Consider the following 26,550-nt stretch of genomic DNA (forward strand, 5'->3'; position numbering starts at 1 on the left):
GATTACAGGCATGAGCCACCGCTCCTGGCCTATATAAAGTATCTTCTTGTATATCTTGTCTGATTTAAGCCATACTCTTTCACACTTCTCCCTCCTCCTTCATTTACCTAGGATGACTATATAATTTATTTTTCACAGCAAGGCACTTTTCAGAATGGAAGTGGACACTACTCATCATGATGCCAGAATGATGGGTATCATTCACTACTCGTAATTCAGGACTAATAATAATGGGTATTATTTGGGTTCATTTCAGGCAAACTAGGATGCAGATGACAGCTTCTTCCTATCATTTCCCACCCTGACCACCCGAGGCTGAGGTCCAAAATCAAAAAAGAAGTCAATAATAAACTCATATCTGTTTATTCTCCCCAAATCAGGGGACACAAAGGCTTTTTTTTTTTTTTTCTGATGAGTGGGTAATCCTAAAATAAGCAGGAAATGCCTGTGGCTCAGCCTAACTCAAGGTGAGACGAAGCTGGAGCTGGGAGCTCGAAAGTGTCCCCCAGCTCCCTCCTCACTTTGCCTGTAACTCCACCTCTGCAGAAGGTAAAGTAGAATTGGTAGCTGTGTCACTGGTTTGGGTTGAGTCCTCGGTCAGGGCCCTCTCCAGACTGGCGGGAAGGGCGTGGATCAGCCTCTCCCGGAAGTCCTGGCCCATGAAGACATAGAGCATGGGGTTGAGGCAGCTGTTGAAGAAGGCCAGGGCACTTGTCACATCCACTGCAATACCAATTTCTTTGTACATGCCTTGCAATAACTCACGGATTCTGACTGTGGCTATAAGGGCCACCACCTGATATGGGGACCAGCAGAGAAAAAAGGCTGCTGCAACAAAGGAGAGGACCCGTAAGGGACGACTGGACTTAATCAAGCCTTGCTTGTGGATCTTGGTGGCAATAAGCCCATAACTGACAGCGACGATGGACATGGGTGCACTGAAGCCAATGATGAACCGGATGATGCCTCTCACCGTCAACATGGCAATGGCCACCTTTATCCTCTCTTTAGGGTCGTTGGTCCAGGGTGAAAAGTTAAAAGTGCAGGCTACTGTCCCCATTTTACCAGGTACTGTAGTCACACGAATGATAACTGGCAATGTGAGGAGTAGAGCCATCACCCAGGGCCCAATGATCACCTTCTTGGCCAGGCTCACGGTGCGGTGGTTCTGGGTCCAGACTGGATGCAGGACACAAACACAGCGGTCCAGAGCAATGAGGGCGATCAGGAAGACACTTCCGAACAAGTTGATATCCACTATGGTGAAGATGAATTTGCACAGGAACCAACCGAAAGGCCAATGTCCTCCCATGGCCTTCTTGACCATGAAGAATGGCAAAGTGGAGGTGAAACAGAAGTCAGCCACGGCCAGGTTCAGGTAACTGATGGTGGTGACTGTGTGTGTCATCCGGAATCCAGCCACCCAGATCACAAGCCCGTTGCCCAGGACCCCGAGGACAAAGGTGACTGCAAATACCAGATAAGTGACGATATCCAGGAAGAGATAGCCAACAGATACAGCAGGTGTCCCTCCAGAGATGTTCGTGGGGAGAGAGGAATTTGTCTCCATCTTGTCTGCTCCTGAAATAGTGCAGTCGTGGTCATTCCTCAGTTATGAACCTCCGTACCATTTCCCCATCCCCTCATTTCTGCCCCTGCCAGTTTTCCTACTCCTAGCTTTCTCACCTTCCCCTACAGCTCCCACAACAGCCAGAACATCCTCACCACTGTCCCTTACACATGCCCACATGTATACATTGGCAATCTTTTATTGTACCTGTTGGGCAAGATTACATCTTTTTTTTTTTTTTTTTGAGATGGAATATTGCTTTGTCACCCAGGCTGGAGTGCAGTGGCGTGATCTCTCACTGCAACCTCCGCCTCCCAGGTTCAAGCGATTCTCCTGCCTCAGCATCCTGAGTAGCTGGGACTACAGGTATGCGCCACCCAACTCCTGGCTAATTTTTGTATATTTAGTAGAGGTGGGGTTTTGCCATGTTGGCCAGGCTGGTCTTGAACTGCCGACCCCAGGTGATCCACCCACCTTAGCCTCCCAAAGTGCTGGGATTACAGACGTGAGCTACCACGCGTGGCCAAGATTGCATCTTATAACACATCCTCATAATTGCTAACATGCGAGCCCCTACCAGGGAGATTAAATGGCTAAGGAAGATAGGGTCCTTGACCTCCAAGAGGAGAATATGGGGCCAAAGATGTATAGAGAAAACATGTATTCAAACAAAAATGTTCATAGAGACACTCCTCACTATAGCCAAAAGGTAGAAACAACCCAGATGTCCATCAACAGATGAATGGATAAACAAAATGTGGTTTATCCACCCAATGGAATATTATTCAGCCATAAAAAACAATGAAGCACTGATATATGCTACAACGTGGCTGAACCTTGAAAACGTTACACTAAACAAAAGAGGGCTGGATGTGGTGGCTCATGCCTGTCATCCCAGAGCTTTGGGAAGCTGAGGTAGGAGGATTGCTTGAGCTCAGGAGTTCATGATCAGCCTGAGCCACATAGCAAGATCCTCATCTCTAACAACAACAATAACAAAATTAAATTAAATTAGCTGGATGTGGTGGCACACACCTGTAGTCCTAGCTACTCAGAAGGGTGAGATGGGAGGCTCACTTGAGCCCAGGAATTCAAGGTTAACTGTGTGCTATGATTGAGCCACTGCACTCCAGCCTGGGCAACAAAGCGAGACCCTGTCTCTAAAATGAAAGAAAAAAGAAAGGAAGGAAAGAAGGAAGGAAGGAAGGAGAGAAGGAAGGAAGACACCACAAGTCACATTTTGTATGAGTCCACTTGTATGAAATATCCAGAGTAGCCAAACTCACAGAGACCGAATGCAGATTAGTGATTGCCAGGGACTGGGGAAACTAGGAAGTGGGGAATTGTTTCTTAATGCATATGCAGTTTTTGCTTGGTGTGATAAAAAAGTTCTGGAACTAGATAATGGTTATGGTTGCAACACACTGTAGATGTACTTAATGCCATTGAATTGTACATTTAAATGGGTAACTTTTTTATTGTTGTTTGACATGCAGTCTCGTTCTGTCACCGAGGCTGGAGTGCAGTGGTGCGATCTTGGCTCACTGCAACCTCCGCCTCCCACGTTTAAGTGATTCTCCTGCCTCAGCCTCCTGAGTAGCTGGAATTACAGGCACTTGCCACCATGCCCAGCTAATTTTTATATTTTTGTAGAGATGGGGTTTCACCATGTTGGCCAGCCTGGTCTCAAACTCCTTGACCTCAGGTGATCTGCCCGCCTTGGCGTCCCAAAGTGCTGAGATTATAGGCGTGAGCCACTGTGCCCAGCCTAAAATGGTTAACTTTTTGTTATGTGTATTTTACCATCAATTTAATAAAGAAAAAATAACAGCATAAGATATCAGAAAATCAGTGGGCGACAGCTTCAGTGACCTAGTGTCACACAAACATGGACTAAGACTTTCTCTCACCCATGACACTGCATAAGAACTATAAGGTATGCAACTTCTCAGCCGGGCGCAGTGGCTCACGCCTGTAATCCCAATACCTTGGGAGGCCGAGGCAGGTGGATCACGAGGTTAGCAGTTCGAGACCAGCCTGGCCAACATGGTGAAGCCCCATCTCTACTAAAAATACAAAAATTAGCCAGGCATGGCGGTGGGTGCTTTTAGTCTCAGCTACTCCAGAGGCTGAGGCAGGAGAATCACTTGAACGTGGGAGGCGGAGGTTGCAGTGAGCAAAGACTGTGCCATTGCACTCCAGCCTGGGTGACAGAGCGAGACTCTGTTTCAAAAAAAAAAAAAGATATGCAACTTCTCCACTCCAAATTCTGCTCCCTCTCTCTCTTTAAGGTCATGAAATCTCCCTTTCCTCTCTCATCGTGGGAAGCAAGGCATAGTACTTGGTTAGTTTTCCAACATAGGTCAAATGGATCCATGAGTGATACTAAATGACGTATAATCAAGTATTATATCCAATGGATTCTGTGCTAGAAGAAGTCAGAACAACAGACTCTGTTTCCACTCTCGTCCCTGCGGTTACCTTGGCCAGATGGATGGGAGGTGCTTCTCCATCCATTGGATGGGCTCAGCACTCTTGGGGATGTAGAAGACCGTGATGGAAATAATAGTCCAAATATGTATTGGATATGACATTTCATTAGATCAGGTATGCAAAGTGCATGTCAGGTTCTTGCCAACAGCTGGCCTTCTCTCTTTTTTTAAATTTATTTTATTTTATTTTATTTATTTATTTTGAGATGGAGTCTCTCTCTATCACCCAGGCTGGAGTGCAGTGGCGTGATCTGAGCTCACTGCAACCTCCGCCTCCCAGGTTCAAGCGATTCTCCTGTCTCAGCCTCCTGAGTAGCTGGGATTTCAGGTGCACGCCGCCATGCCTGGATAATTTTTTTTTAAAATTGTAGTTTAGTAGACATGGGGTTTCACCATGTTGCCCAGGCTGGTCTCAAACTCCTGAGCTCAGGCAGTCCACCTGCCTCAGCCTCCCAAAGTGCTAGGATTACAGGTGTGAGCCACTGCACCCGGCCTGGTCTTCTCTTCTAATGCTTGCAGCAGCCTTCCTCAAAATTGTTACTATGAGGGTCACTGTCTTTATGGTACCCATTTTGCAGATGAGGAAAGTGAGACTTAGAGCATTTCAGTTAATTCCTTAAAGTCACCCAACAGCCCAGGCTGTCAAATTCCAGCAGAAGTCTCTTTCTGCCTCTGCCCTGCCATGCTACCGGCACAGAAGAGCTGTCTAATACACTAGTCACTCACCACATGTGGTTTTCAAGCACTTGAATTGTGGCTAGTCCAACTGGAGATAGGCTGTAGGAGTAAAATACCCATCGGATTTCAAAGACTTAGTATGAAAAAAATATTGTGACCATCTCATTAATAGTTTTTATATTGACTACATGTTAAAATGATAATAATTTGGCTATTTAAGTTTAGGTTAGATATTTTATTAAAATTAAGTTCGCATGTTTCTCTTCACCTTTTTAAAGTGCCTACTTGACACTTTGAAATTACATATGTGGCTCACATTTCTAATGAACTTTGATACTCTACAATCTCAGAAACAACTCAGAGATGTCTCCCTCCCCTACCACCCATCCAACCACCAAAATACCCTGAGGACTCTTTGTCCTCAAGAATCTCTAAGGCAACCAGTTCAGAAGATTGTTGCAATGAATGAGGAAGATTCTGCAATCATGAGCTGGAACATACCAGAGAGGAAAACCTGTGCAATTTTGTCCAATTATGGTTCAAGGGAAAAATCCTGTGATTTGCAATGAACACAGGCCTTGGTGGCTGCCATCGATGAAGGACTTTATGCTTGATAATCGTTGTGCCACATCCTCAACTTTCTTGCCTCTGATCTCAACAAACTCAGCATTGATTATACGTCATCATCCCTGTGTGACAGAAGAGGAAACTAGGAGCTTGATGAGAAATGACAGCCAATGTCTGCAGATTCATGAGAGGGCAGGGCTGTATTCCGCTGCTGGGTCCTATGCACCATGCAGAAGCAGTGTCTTCATGTGGAGACTCATCACTGATCCGAAAGGTGACTGCTTCTGTATTACACTCATTTCCCCGTGACCCATCATAAAAGCGTTAGGGCTCCTTTGCTTTCTCCTGAAAGCTTCAAACCAAACATCCCTTCCCACCCCGACTCAAGCCCGCAAGCTGATGCCCTTGCCTCTTGCTCCACCAGATTCTCCTCCTGCTGGCTCATGCATCACTGTTCTCTGCCCTCATCTCAGTGACCAGAAAACAAGTGTTTCCATCCAAGAACTACCCTCTACTGGTCCCATAAAACTCATTCCCCCATTTACTCAAGAACGTCCCTCCTTCACTTATCCCTTCTCTCTCCTGCAGCCTCATAGTGTCTCTATATTCCGTCATTCCCATCAGGACCCCAATAAAGTCTAGAGCCTATTTGTTTATTTATTTATTTATTTACTTATTTATTTGAGATGGAGTCTCACTCTGTCACCTAGGCTGGAGTGCAGTGGTGCAATCTGAGCTCACTGCAACCTCCAGCTCCCAGATTCAAGCAATTCTCCTGCCTCAGCCTCCCAAGTAGCTTGAATTACAGACGCCCACCACCACGCCTGGCTAATTTTTGTATTTTTAATAGAAGTGAGGTTTCAACATGTTGGCCAGGCTGGTCTCGAACTCCTGACCTCAAGTTATCCACCTGCCTTGGCCTCCCAAAGTGCTGGGATTACAAGCATGAGTCACCATGCCCGGCCTGTTTAGAACCTCTTTAAAAAAATTATTCTTCAACTCCACATCCTTCTTCAACCAAAGAGTCTATTGTGTCCACCAGTGTATTAAGTGTGTCTATGTCAAGGTACTCAGTCCCCCAGAATATGTTTCTTACCTGGACTGTTCACCAGCTGTGGTCTTGCTCTGGGTAGTTCTAGGTCTGGGTCTCCTGGGGAGAGTGACTCAGGCTCTAATGATTGCAGCAAAACATACACCAAGGAACAGAAGAAGGGGTAAAGGAACTGAAACCAGCTGGGTAGCAGGAAATAGGAAGTCAGAGCTTCTTCTGATTTTTGATGGCCCCAAGAATACACCAATATACTGTCTATTTTAATGGCATTAGGACAGTGGGCTGGGCCTGTTTAGAAACTCATGTACCTGACTGTATTTCTCAGCCTCAGTCTCTGTGGGATGCAGAGGTTCAGTGCTCTCAACATCAAGAGCCAAGAAATCCAAGTGTCCGGGCCCCTGCTCCCTCCAAGGGTCAAGGTAAAGAAAGCAGCAAGCCCTGTGGTGAGAAGAATCAGAGGGAAGCAATGAAAGGCAGAGAAGAAGTCGTGAGGGATGGAGACCAGAAACACAGAGAGAGGTAAGGGAGGGGGGGATGTAGAGACAGTTGGCAGGACAGCGCGTCCACACCCATGCACACCAGCAAGATTAACCCCATAATCCTCTGATCTTGTGGAAGCTCATTTGTAGTCTTCTAGCCCAAAGAAATAACTGTTTTTCTGAAATGTTAAGCATCCTTCCAAGGGTATCAGAGTGATATGGAGAAATACGGTAAGACAGTTACAGAATCAGAGATAACGACACTGATTCTAAAAGCATTATTACCAAGGCATTGTTGCATTAAGGCTGTTTTTTTTTTTTATTTTAGAGACAGTATCCTGCTACGTTGCCCAGGCATGTCTCAGACCCCTGGGTTTAGTGATCCTCCTGCCTCAGCCTCCCCAAATGCTGGGATTACAGGCGTGAGCCGGGCTGTTTTTAATTCTAAGTAATTTATAATTTACAATTACACCTAACAATGGCTTCAACCAGGGGTGTCCAATCTTTTGCCTTCCCTGGGCCACACTGGAAGAAGAAGAATTGTCTTGGGCCACACATAAAATACACTAACACTAACGATACCTGATGAACTAAAAAAAAAAAAATCCCCCAAAAATCTGATAATGTTTTAAGAAAGTTTATGAATTTGTGTTGGGCTGCATTCAAAGCCATCTTAGGCCATGGGCTGGACAAGCTTAGCTTAGAACCAAGACGAAATTTATGGTTTACTTTACAAGAATTTTGCAAGAGGGTAATACTAGGTTAGGTTATATCTGGAAAATATCATCAAGAACTACATTCATTTTAATCTTTTCTCTTTTTTATCCCTAATATGGTGACTTTTTTTCCTGGGGATTGCCACTTCATGGCTCCAAGAAAGCTACCACAGCTCCTGACTTCACATTACAGCAGGGGTCCCCAACCTCTGGGCCATAGACCAATACACAGACCGATACTGGTCTGTGGCCTGTTAGGAAGTGGGCTGCACAGCGGGTGACTGGCAGGCGAGCAAGAGAAGCTTCATCTGTATTTACAGCCACTCCCCATTGCTGGCATTACTGCCTGAGCTCTGCCTCCTGTCAGATTAGTGGCGGCATTAGATTCTCATAACAGTGTGAACCCTACTGTGAACTGTGCATGCCAGGGATCTGGGTTGTGTGCTCCTTATGAGAATCTAATGCCTGATGATCTGTCACTGTCTCCCATCACTCCCAGATGGGACTGTCTAGTTGCAGGAAAGCAAGTCAGGGCTCCCACGGATTCTACATCATTGTGAGTTGTATAATTATTTCATTGTATATTACAATGTAATAATAATAATAGAAATAAAGTCTACAATAAATGCAATGTGCTTAAATCATCCTGAAACCATCTACCCCGCCACCCCATGGAGAAATTGTTTTTTATGAAACTGGTCCCCGGTGCCAAAAATGTTGGGGACTGCTACACTCCAGCATCCCACACCAGGAGGATGGGGATAAGATGAAGAATCACTGAAGATCTTTAATCAGAAGGGTGATATGTTCATTTGTACTTTATAAACATTTGTGTTTGTATTTTATAAACATTTTCTTGGGACCATAACAACAGATGCATTTTAGAAGATTCCTAAGGTATGAAGGGTAACAAATGAAGACGTGCCTAGGAGTCACATGGAAGCCAACAGTTTGTAAGGGGATTAAAATAAAGGGAATGGCAGAGGACATCATTATGCACAGAGAAGAAGGGCCCAAACGTCAAGAGAAAACAAGAGACAAGGGACTCCACAGAGAGTAATTGCCAGAAAAATTTGTAGGTCTTTTGAAGTCTGACTGTTCTTCCTAAAATGGGGGTCCTGGGACACCCCTACCTGTTTCCCATGAGCCCTCTTTTCTAAAACATAAGTAGGTTTTCTTCCTTGCTACCAAATGGCCCGTGATTAGCACACTAGGTTGGGCAAAAATAGAGCCGAGTGTGCATTCCAAAGTGACTATGGTGAAGAAAAAAGGGAAAGTCTTAAAATGGACTTCCACTTCTGTGTTTGCGTAAGGCTAAAAGGGAAGATGTCTTAGGGTTGACCGGAATGGGGGTATTCCTGCCTATGCTGCAAAAGTCCCTGACTCTTCTGGTAACTGAAACATGAGAAATGGCCTCGGCGAGCAGCACAGCCTCCCAGTAAAGCACTGGACTGAGGTGGTGAAGCCAGATTGCCTGGACTAGAATCCCAGGACTACTGTTCACTAGCTCCGGACAAGCCAGCTAATCCAGGGGTCTCGAACATTTCCCCCAACTTTTTTTTTTGAGACAGAGTCTCACTGTGTCACCCAGGCTGGAGTACAGTGGTGTGATCTTGGCTCACTGCAGTTTTGCCTCCTAGGTTCAAGTGATTCCCCTGCCTCAGCCTCTCCAGTAGCTGGGATTACAGGTGCCCGCCACCACGCCTGGCTAATTTTTGTATTTTTTTAAGTAGAGATGTGGTTTTGCCACGTTGACCAGGCTGGTCTTGAACTCCTGACCTCAAACAATCACCTGCCTTGGCCTCCCAAAGTGCTGGGATTACAGGACGGAACCACTGCACTGGGCCACAAACATTTCCTATGAAGAGCCAGATGGTCAATATATTTCATTTGGCAGGCCATAGGGTCTCCATCACAACTCCTTGGCTCTGCTGTTGTAGCCTGAAAACAGCCACAAGCAAAGTTGTAAATGAGGAGCATGACTGTATGTCAATAAAACTTTATTTAAAACACGACAATTGGACTTCATATAAGTTTTGCATGGCACAAAATACCCTTCATTTGATTTTCTTTAGCCGGTAAGAAATATTAAAGCCATTCTTGGCTCTCAGGCCATACAAAAACAAGCGGTGGCTAGATTTGACCCCTGATTTAACTGCACTGGGTCCCAGTCACTTCACCTGTGAATTGAGAGCAATGATACTTACAGAGGTGTTTTCTGGAGCAGAACAAATAAGATCAGTGATACAAAGCACTTGGCATGAATTCCAGTGCAATAAGTATTATCAGTATCTTAGTAATTACATAAACCTCTCTATCTGCTGTTTCACATTCTCTGCGGTGAACCCATCCATGCTTAAAACTTGAACCACACCTCAGCTAACATTCATCAGACCCCTGTCTCTAGCTCAGACCTGCCCTTGATGTCCAGACACATCATTTTGGGTTCCTGTTTCCTCTCAAACTCATCTGCAGCCTTTGCTCTCCTCACCTTCTCCCACAACTCTGTTAAGGACTAAATTGTGTCACATTCCCCTTCAAATTCTTAGGTTGAAGCCCTCACCCCATGATATGGTTTGGCTGCGTCCCAACCCTGATCTCATCTTGAACGGTAGCTCCCATAATTCCCACGTGTTGTGGGAGGAACCAGGTGGGAGATAGTTGTTTCATGGGGGCGATTTCCCCCATAATATTCTCATGGTAGTGAATATGTCTCACGAGATCTGACGATTTTATGAGGGGCTTCCCCTTTCACTTGGTTCTCATTCTCTTTTGCCTGCTGCCATGTAAGATGTCCCTTTGTTCTTCCTTCGCCTTCCGCAATGATTGCGAGGCCTCCCCAGCCACATGGAACTGTGAGTCCATTAAACCTCTTCCCTTTATAAATTACCCAGTCTTGGGTATGTCATTATTAGCAGCATGAGAATTGACCAATACAACCCAGCATGTCAGAATGTGACTGTATTTGGGGATACAACCTTTAAAGAGGTAATTAGCTGAAACTGAGGTCATTAGGGTGTGCCCCAACTCAATATGACTGATATCCTTATGAAAAGAGGAGATCGAGACACAGACAGGCATAGAGGGAAAACTGTGTGAAAACATGAGGAGGAGGCGGTATCTGCAAGCCAAGGAGAGAGGACTCAGGAGGAATCAACCCTGCTGACACCTTGATCTTAAACTTCCAGCTGATAAAACTGTGAGAAAATATATTTCTATTGTTGTAGCCACCCAGTCAATGGTATTTTGTTATGGCAGCTCTAACAAACTAAACACTCTGCTTCTTTTCATTGACTCTCGTCTCAATGACAGCCCCCAAATCCACGCAGTTACCTTGGTGCAACGGTTCTGAAGAAAATGGCCACAATATTCTTGGACACTCCTTCCACTGACAGGAAGGCAGGCATATTGTATCGCCTCTCCCCTGGAACCTGGGTAGAGTTGGGACTACTTTGACCAAAGAACGTGGTAGAAATGACTTCCATGTAGCTTTCAAGGCTAGGTCAAAAAAGGCTAGGAAGCATCTTCCAGTTCTCCTGGGACACGTGTTCTGGAGGAAGGCAGCCATTGTCCTGGGACTTTGATTCCTCTGAGACCACCATGCTGGAAAGGCTGCCCGTAGGCACTTGGTGTAATACCAGCCTAGTTCAGCATTTGAGTCATTCCAACCCAGGCATCTGACATGTGAATGAAGGAGCTCTAGATTACTCCAATTCACAGTCTTCTAGTCACCCCCCAGACCTTTGAGTTTTGGGTGGCAGAGACAAGCATCTCCTCTGTGCCTTATCCTAATTCCCAATCCACATAATCCATGAACGTAATGAAATGGTTGTTTTACATGCTATGATTTGGGTGGTTATACAGTAATTATGAATTATGAATGTGGGCTTCATAAAGACCCTTCATGCTTCCTCATTCTCCAGAGCCATTTGGTCTCCAAGCCCAGTCTACCAAGCCTGGAAATCTCTCCCTAAACTACACCTCCTCTCTAGCACACTACTCCAGCACAGGCAATTATTCGACAAGTTCACCTTGATCTCTGGCAACTTCTTACCCTTTAAGATCTCTGCCTCCAACTGGGAACATTCTCAGAGCCATCCCTTTGCAGGGGGGCTCTAGAACAATGTTTTTTGGAAGCACACACCTGACAAGTCACTCTCCTGCTTAAATAGCTTTTAAGCAGAAGAAATTGTAAGAAAGAAATTTTTTTTTAGACCAATATCCTTGATGAACATTGATGCAAAAATCCTCAATAAAATACTGGCAAACCAAATCCAGCAGCACATCAAAAAGCTTATCCACCACGACCAAGTGGGCTTCATCCCTGGGATGCAAGGCTGGTTCAATATACGCAAATCAATAAATGTAATCCAGCATATAAACAGAACCAAAGACAAAAACCACATGATTATCTCAATAGATGCAGAAAAGGCCTTTGACAAAATTCAACAACACTTCATGCTAAAAACTCTCAATAAATTGGGTATTGATGGGACATATCTCAAAATAATAAGAGCTATCTATGACAAACCCACAGCCAATATCATACTGAATGGGCAAAAACTAGAAGCATTCCCTTTGAAAACTGGCACAAGACAGGGATGCCCTCTCTCACCACTCCTATTCAACATAGTGTTAGAAGTTCTGGCCAGGGCAATTAGGCAGGAGAAGGAAATAAAGGGTATTCAATTAGGAAAAGAGGAAGTCAAATTGTCCCTGTCTGCAGACGACATGATGGTATATCTAGAAAACCCCATTGTCTCAGCCCAAAATCTCCTTAAGCTGATAAGCAACTTCAGCAAAGTCTCAGGATACAAAATCAATGTACAAAAATCACAAGCATTCTTATACACCAATAACAGACAAACAGAGAGCCAAATCATGAGTGAACTCTCATTCACAATTGCTTCAAAGAGAATAAAATACTTAGGAATCCAACTTACAAGGGACATGAAGGACCTCTTCAAGGAGAACTACAAACCACTGCTCAATGAAATAAAAGAGGACACAAACAAATGGAAGAACATTCCATGCTCATGGGTAGGAAGAATCAATATCGTGAAAATGGCCATACTGCCCAAGGTAATTTACAGATTCAATGCCATCCCCATCAAGCTACCAATGACTTTCTTCACAGAATTGGAAAAAACTACTTTAAAGTTCATATGGAACCAAAAAAGAGCCCGCATTGCCAAGTCAATCCTAAGCCAAAAGAACAAAGCTGGAGGCATCACGCTACCTGACTTCAAACTATACTACAAGGCTACAGTAACCAAAACAGCATGGTACTGGTACCAAAACAGAGATATAGATCAATGGAACAGAACAGAGCCCTCAGAAATAACGCCGCATATCTACAACTATCTGATCTTTGACAAACCTGAGAAAAACAAGCAATGGGGAAAGGATTCCCTATTTAATAAATGGTGCTGGGAAAACTGGCTAGCCATATGTAGAAAGCTGAAACTGGATCCCTTCCTTACACCTTATACAAAAATTAATTCAAGATGGATTAAAGTCTTAAACGTTAGACCTAAAACCATAAAAACCCTAGAAGAAAACCTAGGCATTACCATTCAGGACATAGGCATGGGCAAGGACTTCATGTCTAAAACACCAAAAGCAATGGCAACAAAAGCCAAAACTGACAAATGGGATCTAATTAAACTAAAGAGCTTCTGCACAGCAAAAGAAACTACCATCAGAGTGAACAGGCAACCTACAAAATGGGAAAAAATTTTCGCAACCTACTCATCTGACAAAGGGCTAATATCCAGAATCTACGATGAACTCAAACAAATTTACAAGAAAAAAAACAAAAAACCCCATCAAAAAGTGGGCAAAGGATATGAACAGACACTTCTCAAAAGAAGACATTTATGCAGCCAAAAGACACATGCAAAAATGCTCATCATCACTGGCCATCAGAGAAATGCAAATCAAAACCACAATGAGACACCATCTCACACCAGTTAGAATGGCAATCATTAAAAAGTCAGGAAACAACAGGTGCTGGAGAGGATGTGGAGAAATAGGAACACTTTTACACTGTTGGTGGGACTATAAACTAGTTCAACCATTGTGGAAGTCAGTGTGGTGATTCCTCAGGGATCTAGAACTAGAAATACCATTTGACCCAGCCATCCCATTACTGGGTATATACCCAAAGGACTATAAATCATGCTGCTATAAAGACACATGCACACGTATGTTTATTGCAGCACTATTCACAATAGCAAAGACTTGGAACCAACCCAAATGTCCAACAATGATAGACTGGATTAAGAAAATGAGGCACATATACACCATGGAATACTATGCAGCCATAAAAAATGATGAGTTCATGTCCTTTGTAGGGACATGGATGAAACTGGAAATCATCATTCTCAGTAAACTATCGCAAGGACAAAAAACCAAACACCGCATGTTCTCACTCATAGATGGGAATTGAACAATGAGGAAACATGGACACAGGAAGGGGAACATCTCACTCTGGGGACTGTTGTGGGGTGGGGGGAGGGGGGAGGGATAGCATTAGGAGATATACCTAATGCTAAATGACGAGTTAGTGGGTGCAGCGCACCAGCATGGCACATGTATACATATGTAACTAACCTGCACATTGTGCACATGTACCCTAAAACTTAAAGTATAATAATAAAAAATAAATAAATAAGAAATTTTAAGAAGAAATTCTAAGTTCTTTTTACAGCATTCAAGACCATCCAAGAAATTGCATCTGCCACCCTTTACATACTTAATGCTTATTGCTGTCTGCCTCATCATCTAGGCTCTGGTAAACAAACGTAACCTGCTTTTTTGTGACCCCTTTCGTGGGTATTTTTACTCCCCTCTCATAATAATGCATTATTTTTTCTCCTTTATCTGAGTCTTTAAGTCTCAGCCTACATGTTCCCTTCTCTGGATATTGACTCTAGATCTGTGAATCTGAGTTAGTGGTTCCTTTCAGAGGACACCACAAGGAGCCAGGCATCTGTCTATCACTATGTGCCCCCACCCTATTGTAACTAAGCACTGCATTCTCACCTCTCTATTCAGGTGGTCTGCAGAGCCCATGTCTGATTGATCTCTATGTCTCCAGCAGCCAGCAAGGAAGCACCTCTTTAGAGACCTGCACCTATACAATACCTACCACCTTTTATTTCTTGATATGTGAACTCCATTGAGAACAAACGAGTAAATGTAGGTAATGTGCCTTCTTCTTTTCTTTTCTTTTCTTTTTTTTTTAGATGGAGTCTCGCTCTGTTGCCCAGGCTGGAGTTTAGTGGCACAATCTCGGCTCACTGTAACCTCCACCTCCCGGGTTCAAGCGATTCTGCCGCCTCAGCCTACCAAGTAGTTGGGATTACAGGTGCCCACCACCACGCCCAGCTAATTTTTTTTGTATTTTTAGTAGAGGTGGGGTTTCACCGTGTTGGCTAGGATGGTTTTCAACTCCTGACCTCAAGTGATCCACCCACCTCAGCCTCCCAAAGTGCTAGGATTACAGGTGTGAGCCACAGCACCCGGCCAGTAATGTGCCTTCTTAAGTTGTGTGAGCTATTCTAACAAATTATCAAAACAGAGGAAGGGGTTATAAACATCCCCCCACCCCCGATTTATAGCCAGTCTGTCAGAAGTACAGGTGGCCACCTGGGACTTGGATTGGTGTCTGAAGTGAGGACAGTCTTGGGAGAGTGAGCCCTTTAACTTGTGGGATCTGACACTAACTCCAGGTAGACAGCGTCAGAGCTGAATTGAATTGTGAGATACCCAGTGGTGTCCCCAGAGAATTGGAGAATTGCTTGATATGGAAGAGACCCACACATTTGATGCCAGAAGGACTGTATAAGTCGAGAATTGAGTTTGACTTAATCATCATATTTGGGCTTTATTGCCTGGCTGAAACTCTTCTCACTTCAGTAATTGTTTCTTTCATTTTCATGAAACTCTGAAGAAGGAAGGGCTGGACATTCAGATTCCTTGACCCTTGACATTTGGAAGCATGAACTCCAGTCTCTCACAGAAGGCTGGAGGTGAAGGAACATTCAGACACACTGGTTTCTAAGAAGAGTCTGCTGACAACATACCCAAGGTGTCTTCTGAAAATTATAAGAAATCCTGAGTTTCTGTTAGGGGATTGGCTCCAGCTCCATTGTCCCTCCCCCATCATTCAATAGTCTCCGCAAAAGCCCTTAGAGCCAGTGTTGCTCCACAGGAAGCCAAGAAGCACACAGGAAAAGGAGCTTAGCTGCTGGTAAGTTGGGGACTGAATTTAAAATTTATCGTTGGAACTCCTGGTCTCTGACAAACACCTCCTAAATTCTAGAGCAGTGCTGTAACGGAGTATCCACTTGCCACAGGCGGCTTTTTAGCGCCTATGTTTCTATCTTGATCTGAAATGTGCTTAAGTGTAAAATATACTTAGTGTAGTTTAATCATTAGTACGATCAAAATAATACAACTTATCTCGTTAATAACTTTCATTTTGGTAACGTGTTCCAATGATTTTTTTTATTTGCGGGGTTAAATGAAACATATTATTATAATTAATTTCCCCCAATGATTTTACTTTTTTAACATGGCTACTAGAAAGTTGTAAGTCACGTGTGTGGCTGGCATTTAGGGCTCGCATTACCCCGTCTCTAATAAAAATGCAAACAACAAACTAGCCAGGCATAGTGGTGGGAGCCTGTAATCCCAGCTACTCAGGAGGCTGAGGCAGGAGAATCGCTTGAACCCAGGAGGCCGAGGTTGCAGTGAGCCGATATCGTGCCATTGCACTCCAGCCTGGGCAAGAAGAGTGAAACTCTAACTCAAAGATAAATAAATAAACATGTGAAGGAGCCAGGTGTGAGGAGCTTAAGAGGAAGAGCATTGTAGGCAGAAGGAACAGAGAAGGCAGAAGCCCCGAGATGACAGTGAGCTGCATGTTCAAGGAATCAGAGCCCGTTGTGGGTGGAGCACAGTGTGTCCCACGAGAGTGCAGAGATGAGGTCTGAGGAACACACAGGGCAGGTCCAGGGGTACTTGAGGGAACTTAAGATAAGGATAAGTTAGAAGTTTGGAAGCCATTAGAAGGTGTTGAAAATAGCATCACTATTTTATTGGACCTTTTTTTTTTTTTTTTTGAGACAGAATCTTGCTCTGTCACCCAGGCTGAAGTGCAGTGGCGCAGTCTCGGCTCACTGCAAACTCTGCCTCTCAGGGTCAAGCGATTCTCCTGCCTCAGCCTCCCAAGTAGCTGGGATTACAGGCACCCGCCATCACGCCCAGCTAATTTTTGTGTTTTTTTAGTAGAGACGGGGTCTCATCATGTTGGGCAGGTTGGTCTCGAACTCCTGACCTCAGGTGATCAACCCACCTCGGCCTCCCAAAGTGCTGGGATTACAGGCATGAGCCACTCCCGGCCCTTATTGGATTTTTTTTTTTTTTTTTTTTTTGAGACAGAGTTTTGCTCTTGTTGCCCAGGCTGGAGTGCAATGGCACGATCTCAGCTCACTGCAACCTCGGCCTCCCTGGTTCAAGCGATTCTCCTGCGTCAGCCTCCCGAGCAGCTGGAATTACAGGCACGTGCCACCACGCCCAGCTAATTTTGTATTTTTAGTAGAGATGGGGTTTCTTCATGTTGGCCAGGTTGGTCTCGAACTCCTGACCTCTGGTGACCCACCTGCCTCGGCCTCCCAAAGTGCTGGGATTACAGGTGTGAGCCACTGCACCTGGCCCTTATTGAACTTTTTAAAAGCTCATTTGGTTTCCTTCTGGAGATTGGATTGTAGGGCAGGGGAAAGCAGGACCAGGAACAACCTATTTGCAAAGCTGGCGCAAACACTCCTGCCTGACAGGACCATGGACACAGGTTGTAGAGATAGAGATGGCTCTGGCTGTGCATTCAGCAGGTTCTGCAGATAGAATTAATAGGGCTTGGATGGGATTGTGGTGAGAGAAAGGGAAATGAAAGATAAGTTCTAGTTTGGAAGCTTTAACAACTGAATGTTTAAACTCAAATAGACACAAAATATTGGAAGAGTGGCAGGTTTGGGAGGATGAGACAATCAGCTGTTTGGTTGAGCCACGTTAGGTTTGGAATGTCTACGGGACTCCCATGGGGAGAGGTTATATCAGCCTGGAGCACCAGAGAGAGGCCAAGGCTGATAGTTTAGATGAAAAGAGAGCATGATATTTTAAGCCCTGAGACTGGATAATATCACCTATAGAAAGACTACATAGAGATAAGAGAGGTGGGGAACAAGTAAAAGCTGCGGGACACTCCTAAATTTAGAGTCCAATTTAGAGCAGAAAATACTAGCAAAGGGGACTGAAAAGAGGTGGCCAATTGAGCTTCAAATGCAAGTGAAAGTGTGTTGTGTGTACATTTATCATCTCATGGCACAGGAAAAACATAATTTAAGGAGAAGGAAGCGATCCAATGGGAAGAAGAGATCCAATGGGTCCTCTATCACGAAGATATTGAGATAAGAACCAATATGGATTTGCACCCACTGCATTTGCAGCCTTGAGGTCATAAGCATCCTCAGGAAAATGCACCAGGTCAGTGCTAAGGACTGGAGTCAATACAGACTGGATTCAGGAGAAAAAGTGAGGCAGGGAATCAAAGGGAGCAAACACAGAAAACTCCTTCCAAAATCTGGCTGCAAATTCTTTTCATAGAAAGAATTCTCTCAGGAGAAATAGGGTTAACACCAGAAAGGAATATAGTCCCAGGATCTTTTTGGTTGTTTTTTGTTTTGTTTTTTGGGGTGGTTTTTATTTTGTTTTTGTTTAGTTTTGTTGTTGTTTGTTTGTTTGTTTTTGAGATGGAGTCACTGTTGCCCAGGCTGGAGTGCAGTGGTGCGATCTCAGCTCACTGCAACCTCCGCCTTCCGGGGTTCAAGAGGTCTTCCTGCCTCAGCTTCCCAAGTAGCTGGGATTGCAAGCACGTGCCATCACGTCCAGCTAATTTTTGTATTTTTAGTAGAGATGGGGTTTCACCATGTTGGCCAGTCTGGTCTCAAACTCCTGGCCTCAAGTGATCCACTTGCCTCAGCTTCCCTAAATGTTGGGATTACAGGCGTGAGCCACGGCACCTGGCCAAGGATGGTTTCTTTTTAAAGGGAGGGGATATGATTTATGTAATGTTTATGTAATAGTGAGAATGATCTAGTAGAAATAAAATCTTGAGGGTTTGTTTTTGGCAGAAAATGGAAGGACAAATGCAGGGGGAAAGTTTGTGGGAAGATGAGAGGGCATCCTGGGCCAATGCAGGGAGGGAAATTATTGGAAAGAACAAGAAGTCTTTATTCACAGTAACAGGGGCAGATAGACTGAGGGTCAGGGGAGGAACGGCTGAAAATTTCACATCTAGTTATTACCATTTTCTCATTATAATGTCAGTCAAGGGCATCTGCTGAGAGTGGGAAAAACAGAGTAAATGAGGTAGTTTTTGGAGAAAGCAGGACTGAAATAATTAAGGTGTGGGATAGTGAGTGCGCTGGAGAAGTAGAGTAACCTAATGAGGAACTGCTGAGTTTTCATTTGAAATCTGTGGTCATAAATTCAAATGCAACCCTCAATAATTGTGAAAGTCACTTCCGCTCTCTGAGCCGTACTTTCCTACCTGTTACGCAAGGACAGCACTTGTCCCAAAGCAAGGGTATTGTAATCAGAGATGATAAAATATATAGTGACTGACACATATTAAGGACTCACCAAATAGCAGACCTCATAATCAGTACAGGTATCATCTGTCGTTCGCAGTTCTCCTCCTTACATTACAACTAGGGTGGACCCAAAACTTTGCAATTTTTGCCTTGTTAATTTGTCCTCACCTGTCATTGCACAATCATCCTTCCTTGTTGTATCAACATTTTTTTTTTTTTGAGACGGAGTCTCGCTCTTTCACCCAGGCTGGAGTGCTGTGGCATGATCTTGGCTCACTGCAACCTCTGCCTCCCAGACTCAAGTGATTCTCCTGCCTCAGCCTCCCAAGCAACTGGGATTACAGGCACCCGCCACCATGCTCAGCTAATTTTTGTATTTTTAGTAGAGACAGGGTTTCACCATGTTGGCCAGGCTGGTTTCGAATTCCTGGCCTCAAGTGATCCACCTGTCTTGGCCTCCCAAAGTGCTAGGATTACAGGCGTGAGCCACTGCGCCCAGCCTGTATCAACATTTTAAAATGAATTTGAGATTATGGATAGATCATGTCTTCTAAGTGCCTTGTAGAATGTTTGGAGTGTGGATAGAGAAAATCTGAGTCTGTTGAGGAACTATGGAGTGGAAAAGGGTTAACAGCACAATTCTGTGGTAATCAATCTGGCTGAGCTCCAATTCTGTCTCTACTCTTTCTACCTGGGAACGTTGAACAATTAACGCAGCCCATCTAAGTCTTAACTTCCTCATCTGTACAATGGTTATATTAATTATCAGGTTGCTGCAAAAGTACTTGTGGTTTTTGCTATTATTTTCAATGGCAAAAACAGCAGTTACTTTTGCACCAACCTAATAAGATTAATCAATATTCACTGTGTCTCAGGAGTGCTCAGTGTTTACACATATTAACACAGCCCATCCACAGATCCTGTGAGAGGCATTGTTAGGGTTAAAGGAAAAGCTCTTGGCGTGTGGGTAATGTTCATAAGTAGAAACAACTATTGCTATGAGCATCGTTCTTGTCCTGACCTTGAACTTCATAATGGATTGAGCCCCACGACACAGCACACAGCCTGGTGAGGGCCAAGAGTTCCCATTTGTCATAGATGTACTCAGTCTAGCCTAAAAGATTTCCACATCTATTCTCACTTAATCCTCACCTGAAAGTTAGACTTCACCATAAAAAAATTGTCCTCGTTCTGCAGAGCAGAAAACTGAGGCTCAAAGAGATATCACTGACTAAAAACTCATAGTGAGGAGACATCACAGATGAGATTAGAAGAGAGATCTAGCTGACTTCAGAGCCCAGTATATATATATATATATATATTTTTTTTTTTAGACAGAGTTTCGCTCTGTCCCCCAGGCTGGAGTGCAGTGGCACGGCTCACTGCAACCTCCGCCTCCCGGGTTCAAGCGATTCTCCTGCCTCAGCCTCCTGAGTAGCTGGGACTGCAAGTGCATGCCACCAGGCCCGGCTAATTTTTTGTATTTTCAGTAGAGACAGGGCTTCACTGTATTGCCCAGGGTGGTCTGGAACTCCTGACCTCAGGCAATCCACCCCCCTTGGCCTCCCAAAGTGTTGGGATTACAGGCGTGAGCCACCGTATCTGGCTGAGCCCAGTATTCTTTGTAACAGTGACTCTCAATTGGGGGTGACTTTGCCTCCGAGGGGACCTTTGACAATGTTTATGGAACCTGTTGATTGTCATTTCTGGAGAAGGAGTTGCTACTGGTGTCTGTGGATAGAGGCCAGGGGTGCTGCTAAACATCCTACTGTGTCCAGAACAGTCTGCCACAATGAAGAATTACCCAGACCCAGATGTCAGTGGTGCCAAGGCTGAGAAACCCTGAGCTACGTTAAATAACGTCCCATGGAATACCTCAGTGAAACTCACTGGTAATAGCAGGAAGAAAAGGAGGAAATAAGGAAAAGGAAGAAGGCTAAAAATCACCAGACTGAGGCATAGCCCTATCCTAGTAATCTTGGGGGAATCCCTTTCAAAGGCAGGACTTCTGTATGCAAAGGCAGTGGCTCTGGAGTTGTTCATCTTGGTTTCCATTTCTTGCTGCCTCCACTGACTGGCTGGGCATGATGTTGAAAAAAACTACAGAAGTCCCCGGGCCATGAATTCCTCCAGATGTGATGGCTGTTTCCCAACGTTATTACGAGCATTAGATGTGAACAAGTGCTATGGAATTGCTATTTCTCTTAAAGATGCTGAATAGCCCAGTCTGAGATGATTCTCAAATTCTCATGGCCATAGCAAATCATCCTGGCTTTTACACAAACAGATTCTAGAATGAGATTTATGGATATAATTGTTTTTCATTTTTATTATAAGTTCAGGGGTATATGTGCAGGTTTGTTATACAGGTAAACTTGTATCCTGGTGTTTTCTTGTACAGATTATTTCATCACTGAGGTATTCAGCCTAATACCCACTACTTATTTTTCCTGATCCTGTCCCTCCCCCCACCCTCCACCTTCCGGTAGGCCCCAGTGTTCCCCTCTTTGTGTCCATGTGTTCTCATCATTTACCTCCCATTTGTAAATGAGAACATGTGGTATTTGGTTTTCTGTTCCTGCGTTAGTTTGCTCAGGATAATGAATACAATTTTAACAGGCAGCCTGGATGTTTCTGATAAAGTCCACAGACCACGGCATAAGAAAATGTGCTCAGGTGACATGGGACTTTGTGTTGAACTGGATACAAATATTACAGATGTGATCCGGACCAGAGGCAGGGACTACATGTTTTGGGTTTTTGTTCTTAAAAGAAAAAAACAAAAACAAAAAAACTTGATCTGAGAAGCTCTGAGGGTTATATTCTTACAATGTTATTGTCCACAATTTAGTCACGTGTCCACTACCAAAGCAATCCCTTGCAAAGTAAAAGGAATTCTAGTTAGTGCTAATTAGACTAGTCAAGATTTACTCCCAACATGGAGAAAAGACACCTTCTCTGCAGGGTGAGTAACTAAACACAATTGTGGTTTTTCGAGCAGAGAAGAATGGGGAACCGTTGCTGGGTGGGCAACCAGCAATATCTGTCAAGTGTAAGGGTTTAGAAGTCAGACCAAGCCAAACTGAAGTCCTTAATCTATTATCTACTATCTAAGTGACCTTCAACACATTTCACAATTGCCCTGAGCTTTAATTTATTCTAATGAAAACTAGAAGTAATGAATATTACACAGCTATTACATAGGCCAAACCGGATCCCATATGTAGTAATTAACACAATGCATAGTCTCTAATAAGAACTTCACAAGTATTAATACGACTTATTATTCTCATAGTCTTTATCCCACAGACACCAAAGCTATACAAATCGGCACTGATTATTTGCATTCCAAACAGAGAAGAGCTCCACATCAAGCAGGGACAGGGAAAAGCAGAGGGTAGAAAGCAGAGATGGAACTCTCTTTGCTGACTTCCTCTAGTGCAGAATCCTCAGGATATAACATACTACTACATGTTACCAGTGACTCCTCAAAATTCTCTTCAACAATAACCTCAAGCCAAATCCTCAAACTTTATCTTGAGTACTAGCCAAGCAAGAGGTCAAGGGTTCTCACAGTTTGAGGGACAGGAGTTGGGAGACTGGAAGAACCTGGGGCTGAAAGAGGTTGCAGAGCTTGCCAGCATGTTTGCATTGAATGGTGGGAGACACAGATGTGAGCCTTCTGATTCTGAGTCTTGTGCCTTCCTCACAATGCTGAGGCTGCCTATGCTCAATTTTCCATTGTCCATACAACATAAGTTCAGTATGAGCCTTGTAATCCTCTTGGTGAAGTGATCAGCCCGATAAGTGAAATGCATATTGATAATGATGGGAATATGGAGGACTATCCCTTCCCAAAGGAGCATCCAAGAGAATGCCAATTCTATAGCACTGTTGTCAACAAGGCTTAGTAGATAGAGTGGGTCTCCTGGTGGGAGTGGGAGCTTTAGTGGAAGTTGATGTGAGCTATAAATACAGATGCCGTAAGATGGTTCCACAGCTGAGAAATGGCCATTGTTGGAATGTTTCAGGTGCTGCTGGCAAGATGGAAACCAACTTCTCCACTCCTCTGAATGAATATGAAGTGTCCTATGAGTCTGCTGGCTACACTGTTCTGCGGATCCTCCCATTGGTGGTGCTTGGGGTCACCTTTGTCCTCGGGGTCCTGGGCAATGGGCTTGTGATCTGGGTGGCTGGATTCCGGATGACACGCACAGTCACCACCATCTGTTACCTGAACCTGGCCCTGGCTGACTTTTCTTTCACAGCCACATTACCATTCCTCATTGTCTCCATGGCCATGGGAGAAAAATGGCCTTTTGGCTGGTTCCTGTGTAAGTTAATTCACATCGTGGTGGACATCAACCTCTTTGGAAGTGTATTCTTGATTGGTTTCATTGCACTGGACCGCTGCATTTGTGTCCTGCATCCAGTCTGGGCCCAGAACCACCGCACTGTGAGTCTGGCCATGAAGGTGATCGTCGGACCTTGGATTCTTGCTCTAGTCCTTACCTTGCCAGTTTTCCTCTTTTTGACTACAGTAACTATTCCAAATGGGGACACATACTGTACTTTCAACTTTGCATCCTGGGGTGGCACCCCTGAGGAGAGGCAGAAGGTGGCCATTACCATGCTGACAGCCAGAGGGATTATCCGGTTTGTCATTGGCTTTAGCTTGCCAATGTCCATTGTTGCCATCTGCTATGGGCTCATTGCAGCCAAGATCCACAAAAAGGGCATGATTAAATCCAGCCGTCCCTTACGGGTCCTCACTGCTGTGGTGGCTTCTTTCTTCATCTGTTGGTTTCCCTTTCAACTGGTTGCCCTTCTGGGCACCGTCTGGCTCAAAGAGATGTTGTTCTATGGCAAGTACAAAATCATTGACATCCTGGTTAACCCAACGAGCTCCCTGGCCTTCTTCAACAGCTGCCTCAACCCCATGCTTTACGTCTTTGTGGGCCAAGACTTCCGAGAGAGACTGATCCACTCCCTGCCCACCAGTCTGGAGAGGGCCCTGTCTGAGGACTCAGCCCCAACTAATGACACGGCTGCCAATTCTGCTTCACCTCCTGCAGAGACTGAGTTACAGGCAATGTGAGGATGGGGTCAGGGATATTTTGAGTTCTGTTCATCCTACCCTAATGCCAGTTCCAGCTTCATCTACCCTTGAGTCATATTGAGGCATTCAAGGATGCACAGCTCAAGTATTTATTCAGGAAAAATGCTTTTGTGTCCCTGATTTGGGGCTAAGAAATAGAGTCAGGCTACTATAATATTAGTGTTATTTTTTGTTTTTTGACTTCTGCCTATACCCTGGGGTAAGTGGAGTTGGGAAATACAAGAAGAGAAAGACTGGTGGGGATTTGTAAGACTTAGATGAGATAGCGCATAATAAGGGGAAGACTTTAAAGTATAAAGTAAAATGTTTGCTGTAGGTTTTTTATAGCTATTAAAAAAATCAGATTATGGACGTTTTCTTCTATTTTTAGTTTGCTAAGAGTTTTCTGTTTCTTTTTCTTACATCATGAATGGACTTTGCATTTTATCAAATGCATTTTCTACATGTATTAAGATGGTCATATTATTCTCCTTCTTTTATGTAAAACATTATAAATAATGTTCATTAAGTTCTGAATGTTAAACTACTCTTGAATTCCTGGAATAAACCACACTTAGTCCTGATGTACTTTAAATATTTATATCTCACAAGAGTTGGTTAGAATTTCTGTGTTTATGTTTATATACTGTTATTTCACTTTTTCTACTATCCTTGCTAAGTTTTCACAGAAAATAAGGAACAAAGAGAAACTTGTAATGGTCTCTGAAAAGGAATTGAGAAGTAATTCCTCTGATTCTGTTTTCTGGTGTTATATCTTTATTAAATATTCAGAAAAATTCACCAGTGAAGCCAACTTGGTCTTGTGTTTTCTTTCTGGGAAGATTTTTAATAACAAGTTTGTTTTCTTTAACAGTCATTAGACTCTTCTGTTTTTTGTTTTTTTGTTTTTTCCTATCTGTCAGTTTTGGTAAACTGAATTTCAAGGAGTTTGGCCATTTCATTCAAACTGTCAAACTCATCGGCATGAAATAGTATAAGAACTGTTTAAAAGTTATAAAACAGTATGAAACTTGGCTGGGTGCGGTGGCTCATGCCTGTAATCCAAGCACTTTGGGAGGCCAAGAAGGGTGGATCACCTGAGGTCAGGAGTTCGAGACCAGCCTGGCCAACATGGTAAAACCCCATCTCTACTTAAAATACAAAAATTAGCTGGGCATGGTGGTGCACACCTGTAATCCCAGCTACTTAGGAGGCTGAGGCAGGAGAATTGCTTGAACCCGGGAGGTGGAGGTTGCAGTGAGCCAAGACTGTGCCATTGCACTCCAGCCTAGGGGACAAGAGTGAGACTTTGTCTGAAAAAAAAAAAAGTATGAAACTTGAAATGCTTTCTTTTATGTATTTATTAATTTCTGATTTTTGTTCTTCTTGTTGTTGTTATTATTCTAGAGCACAGCCTTTGGAGATACAGTTTCTTTTAAACAATGAAAATGTAAGCTCTCTGAAGTCAGGGATTTTGGTCTGTATGGTTTGCTGATTGAACCCCATCCTCTATGTGTAAAATACTGTCTGATATGTAATAGACATTCATTAAATACTCATTGAATAAACGAATCAATAAACAATAGTATCACCTAGGTGTCAAGTGAGAAGTTTTAATGTCAAATCAAAATTATCTCCAACCCTTATTACATGAACCAGACCATGTCCAGTAAACACCCATCCTCAAGCACACAATATTTAGAAATACTCATGTGGCTTACTTTTTCATCCATTTCTGGTTTTGAGCTTCTGCTTTAAGGAAAGTACCATGGCTAACTGTTGCCTCACGCCTTTGTTTTGAAATAAATCAACCCACAAAGGTACTCAGCCCTTTACTTTGCTTACAGGAAATGACCACTCAGAAATGGTCCTTCGGTGCGGAACATACTTTCCGGATGCACTGGCAAAAGACAGAACTCTACACGAATATGAGGCAGTCCTGTTATCAGCGTCCTCACTCACTCCACCGCTTCTCCCTTTCCCTCCTGTTTCCCCTGAAGTTATTTACATTTCCAACATTTCCAAAACAGAGAAGTTTACTTAGTTCATTTGCATTCTTGACTCCTATAAATGCTTTCCAGTTCCTAAGGAAAGTATACCCTTTAATGCCCGACTAAGTTGTGGCCATAGAAAATAAGGAACAAAGAGAAAACGCAAGAAGGAGAAACCTGGAGCCAAGAACAGCATATGACCTTGAAACAGGAGAACCGCGGCTTCTAGATTGGCTAGTTAACAGCCT

At 43.9% G+C, this 26,550-nt stretch overlaps 2 protein-coding genes across 5 annotated transcripts; one reads left to right on the top strand and one right to left on the bottom strand.

Annotated features, from left to right (window-relative positions):
• Nucleotides 1–347: 347 nt before the first annotated feature.
• FPR1 (formyl peptide receptor 1) lies at nt 348–6,519 on the bottom strand. 3 transcript variants are annotated; one of them, XM_019016125.2, is made up of 3 exons: nt 6,404–6,519; nt 5,242–5,429; nt 348–1,581 (listed from the first exon to the last, which is right to left on the bottom strand). In XM_019016125.2, the coding sequence occupies exon 3, from the start codon at nt 1,568–1,570 to the stop codon at nt 518–520; it is 1,053 nt and encodes a 350-aa protein (XP_018871670.2). In that variant the 5' UTR covers nt 1,571–1,581; nt 5,242–5,429; nt 6,404–6,519; the 3' UTR covers nt 348–517. The 3 variants fall into 3 exon arrangements, with proteins under 3 accessions (XP_018871670.2, XP_030859898.2, XP_004061358.2); XM_031004038.2 differs by lacking the exon at nt 5,242–5,429 and adding an exon at nt 4,789–4,839 and having other exon boundaries at nt 6,404–6,468; XM_004061310.3 differs by lacking the exon at nt 5,242–5,429 and having other exon boundaries at nt 6,404–6,475.
• A 9,048-nt stretch (nt 6,520–15,567) lies between these two features.
• Nucleotides 15,568–25,904, top strand: FPR2 (formyl peptide receptor 2). Of its 2 annotated transcripts, none has more exons than XM_004061314.4 (2): nt 15,568–15,810; nt 23,245–25,904. In XM_004061314.4, the coding sequence occupies exon 2, from the start codon at nt 23,259–23,261 to the stop codon at nt 24,309–24,311; it is 1,053 nt and encodes a 350-aa protein (XP_004061362.1). In that variant the 5' UTR covers nt 15,568–15,810; nt 23,245–23,258; the 3' UTR covers nt 24,312–25,904. The 2 variants fall into 2 exon arrangements, with proteins under 2 accessions (XP_004061362.1, XP_063557653.1); XM_063701583.1 differs by lacking the exon at nt 15,568–15,810 and adding an exon at nt 17,976–18,104 and having other exon boundaries at nt 23,245–25,143.
• Nucleotides 25,905–26,550: the final 646 nt, after the last annotated feature.

The sequence above is a fragment of the Gorilla gorilla genome, chromosome 20 (genome assembly GCF_029281585.2).
Source record: "Gorilla gorilla gorilla isolate KB3781 chromosome 20, NHGRI_mGorGor1-v2.1_pri, whole genome shotgun sequence".
NCBI classification, from domain to species: Eukaryota; Metazoa; Chordata; class Mammalia; order Primates; family Hominidae; genus Gorilla; species Gorilla gorilla.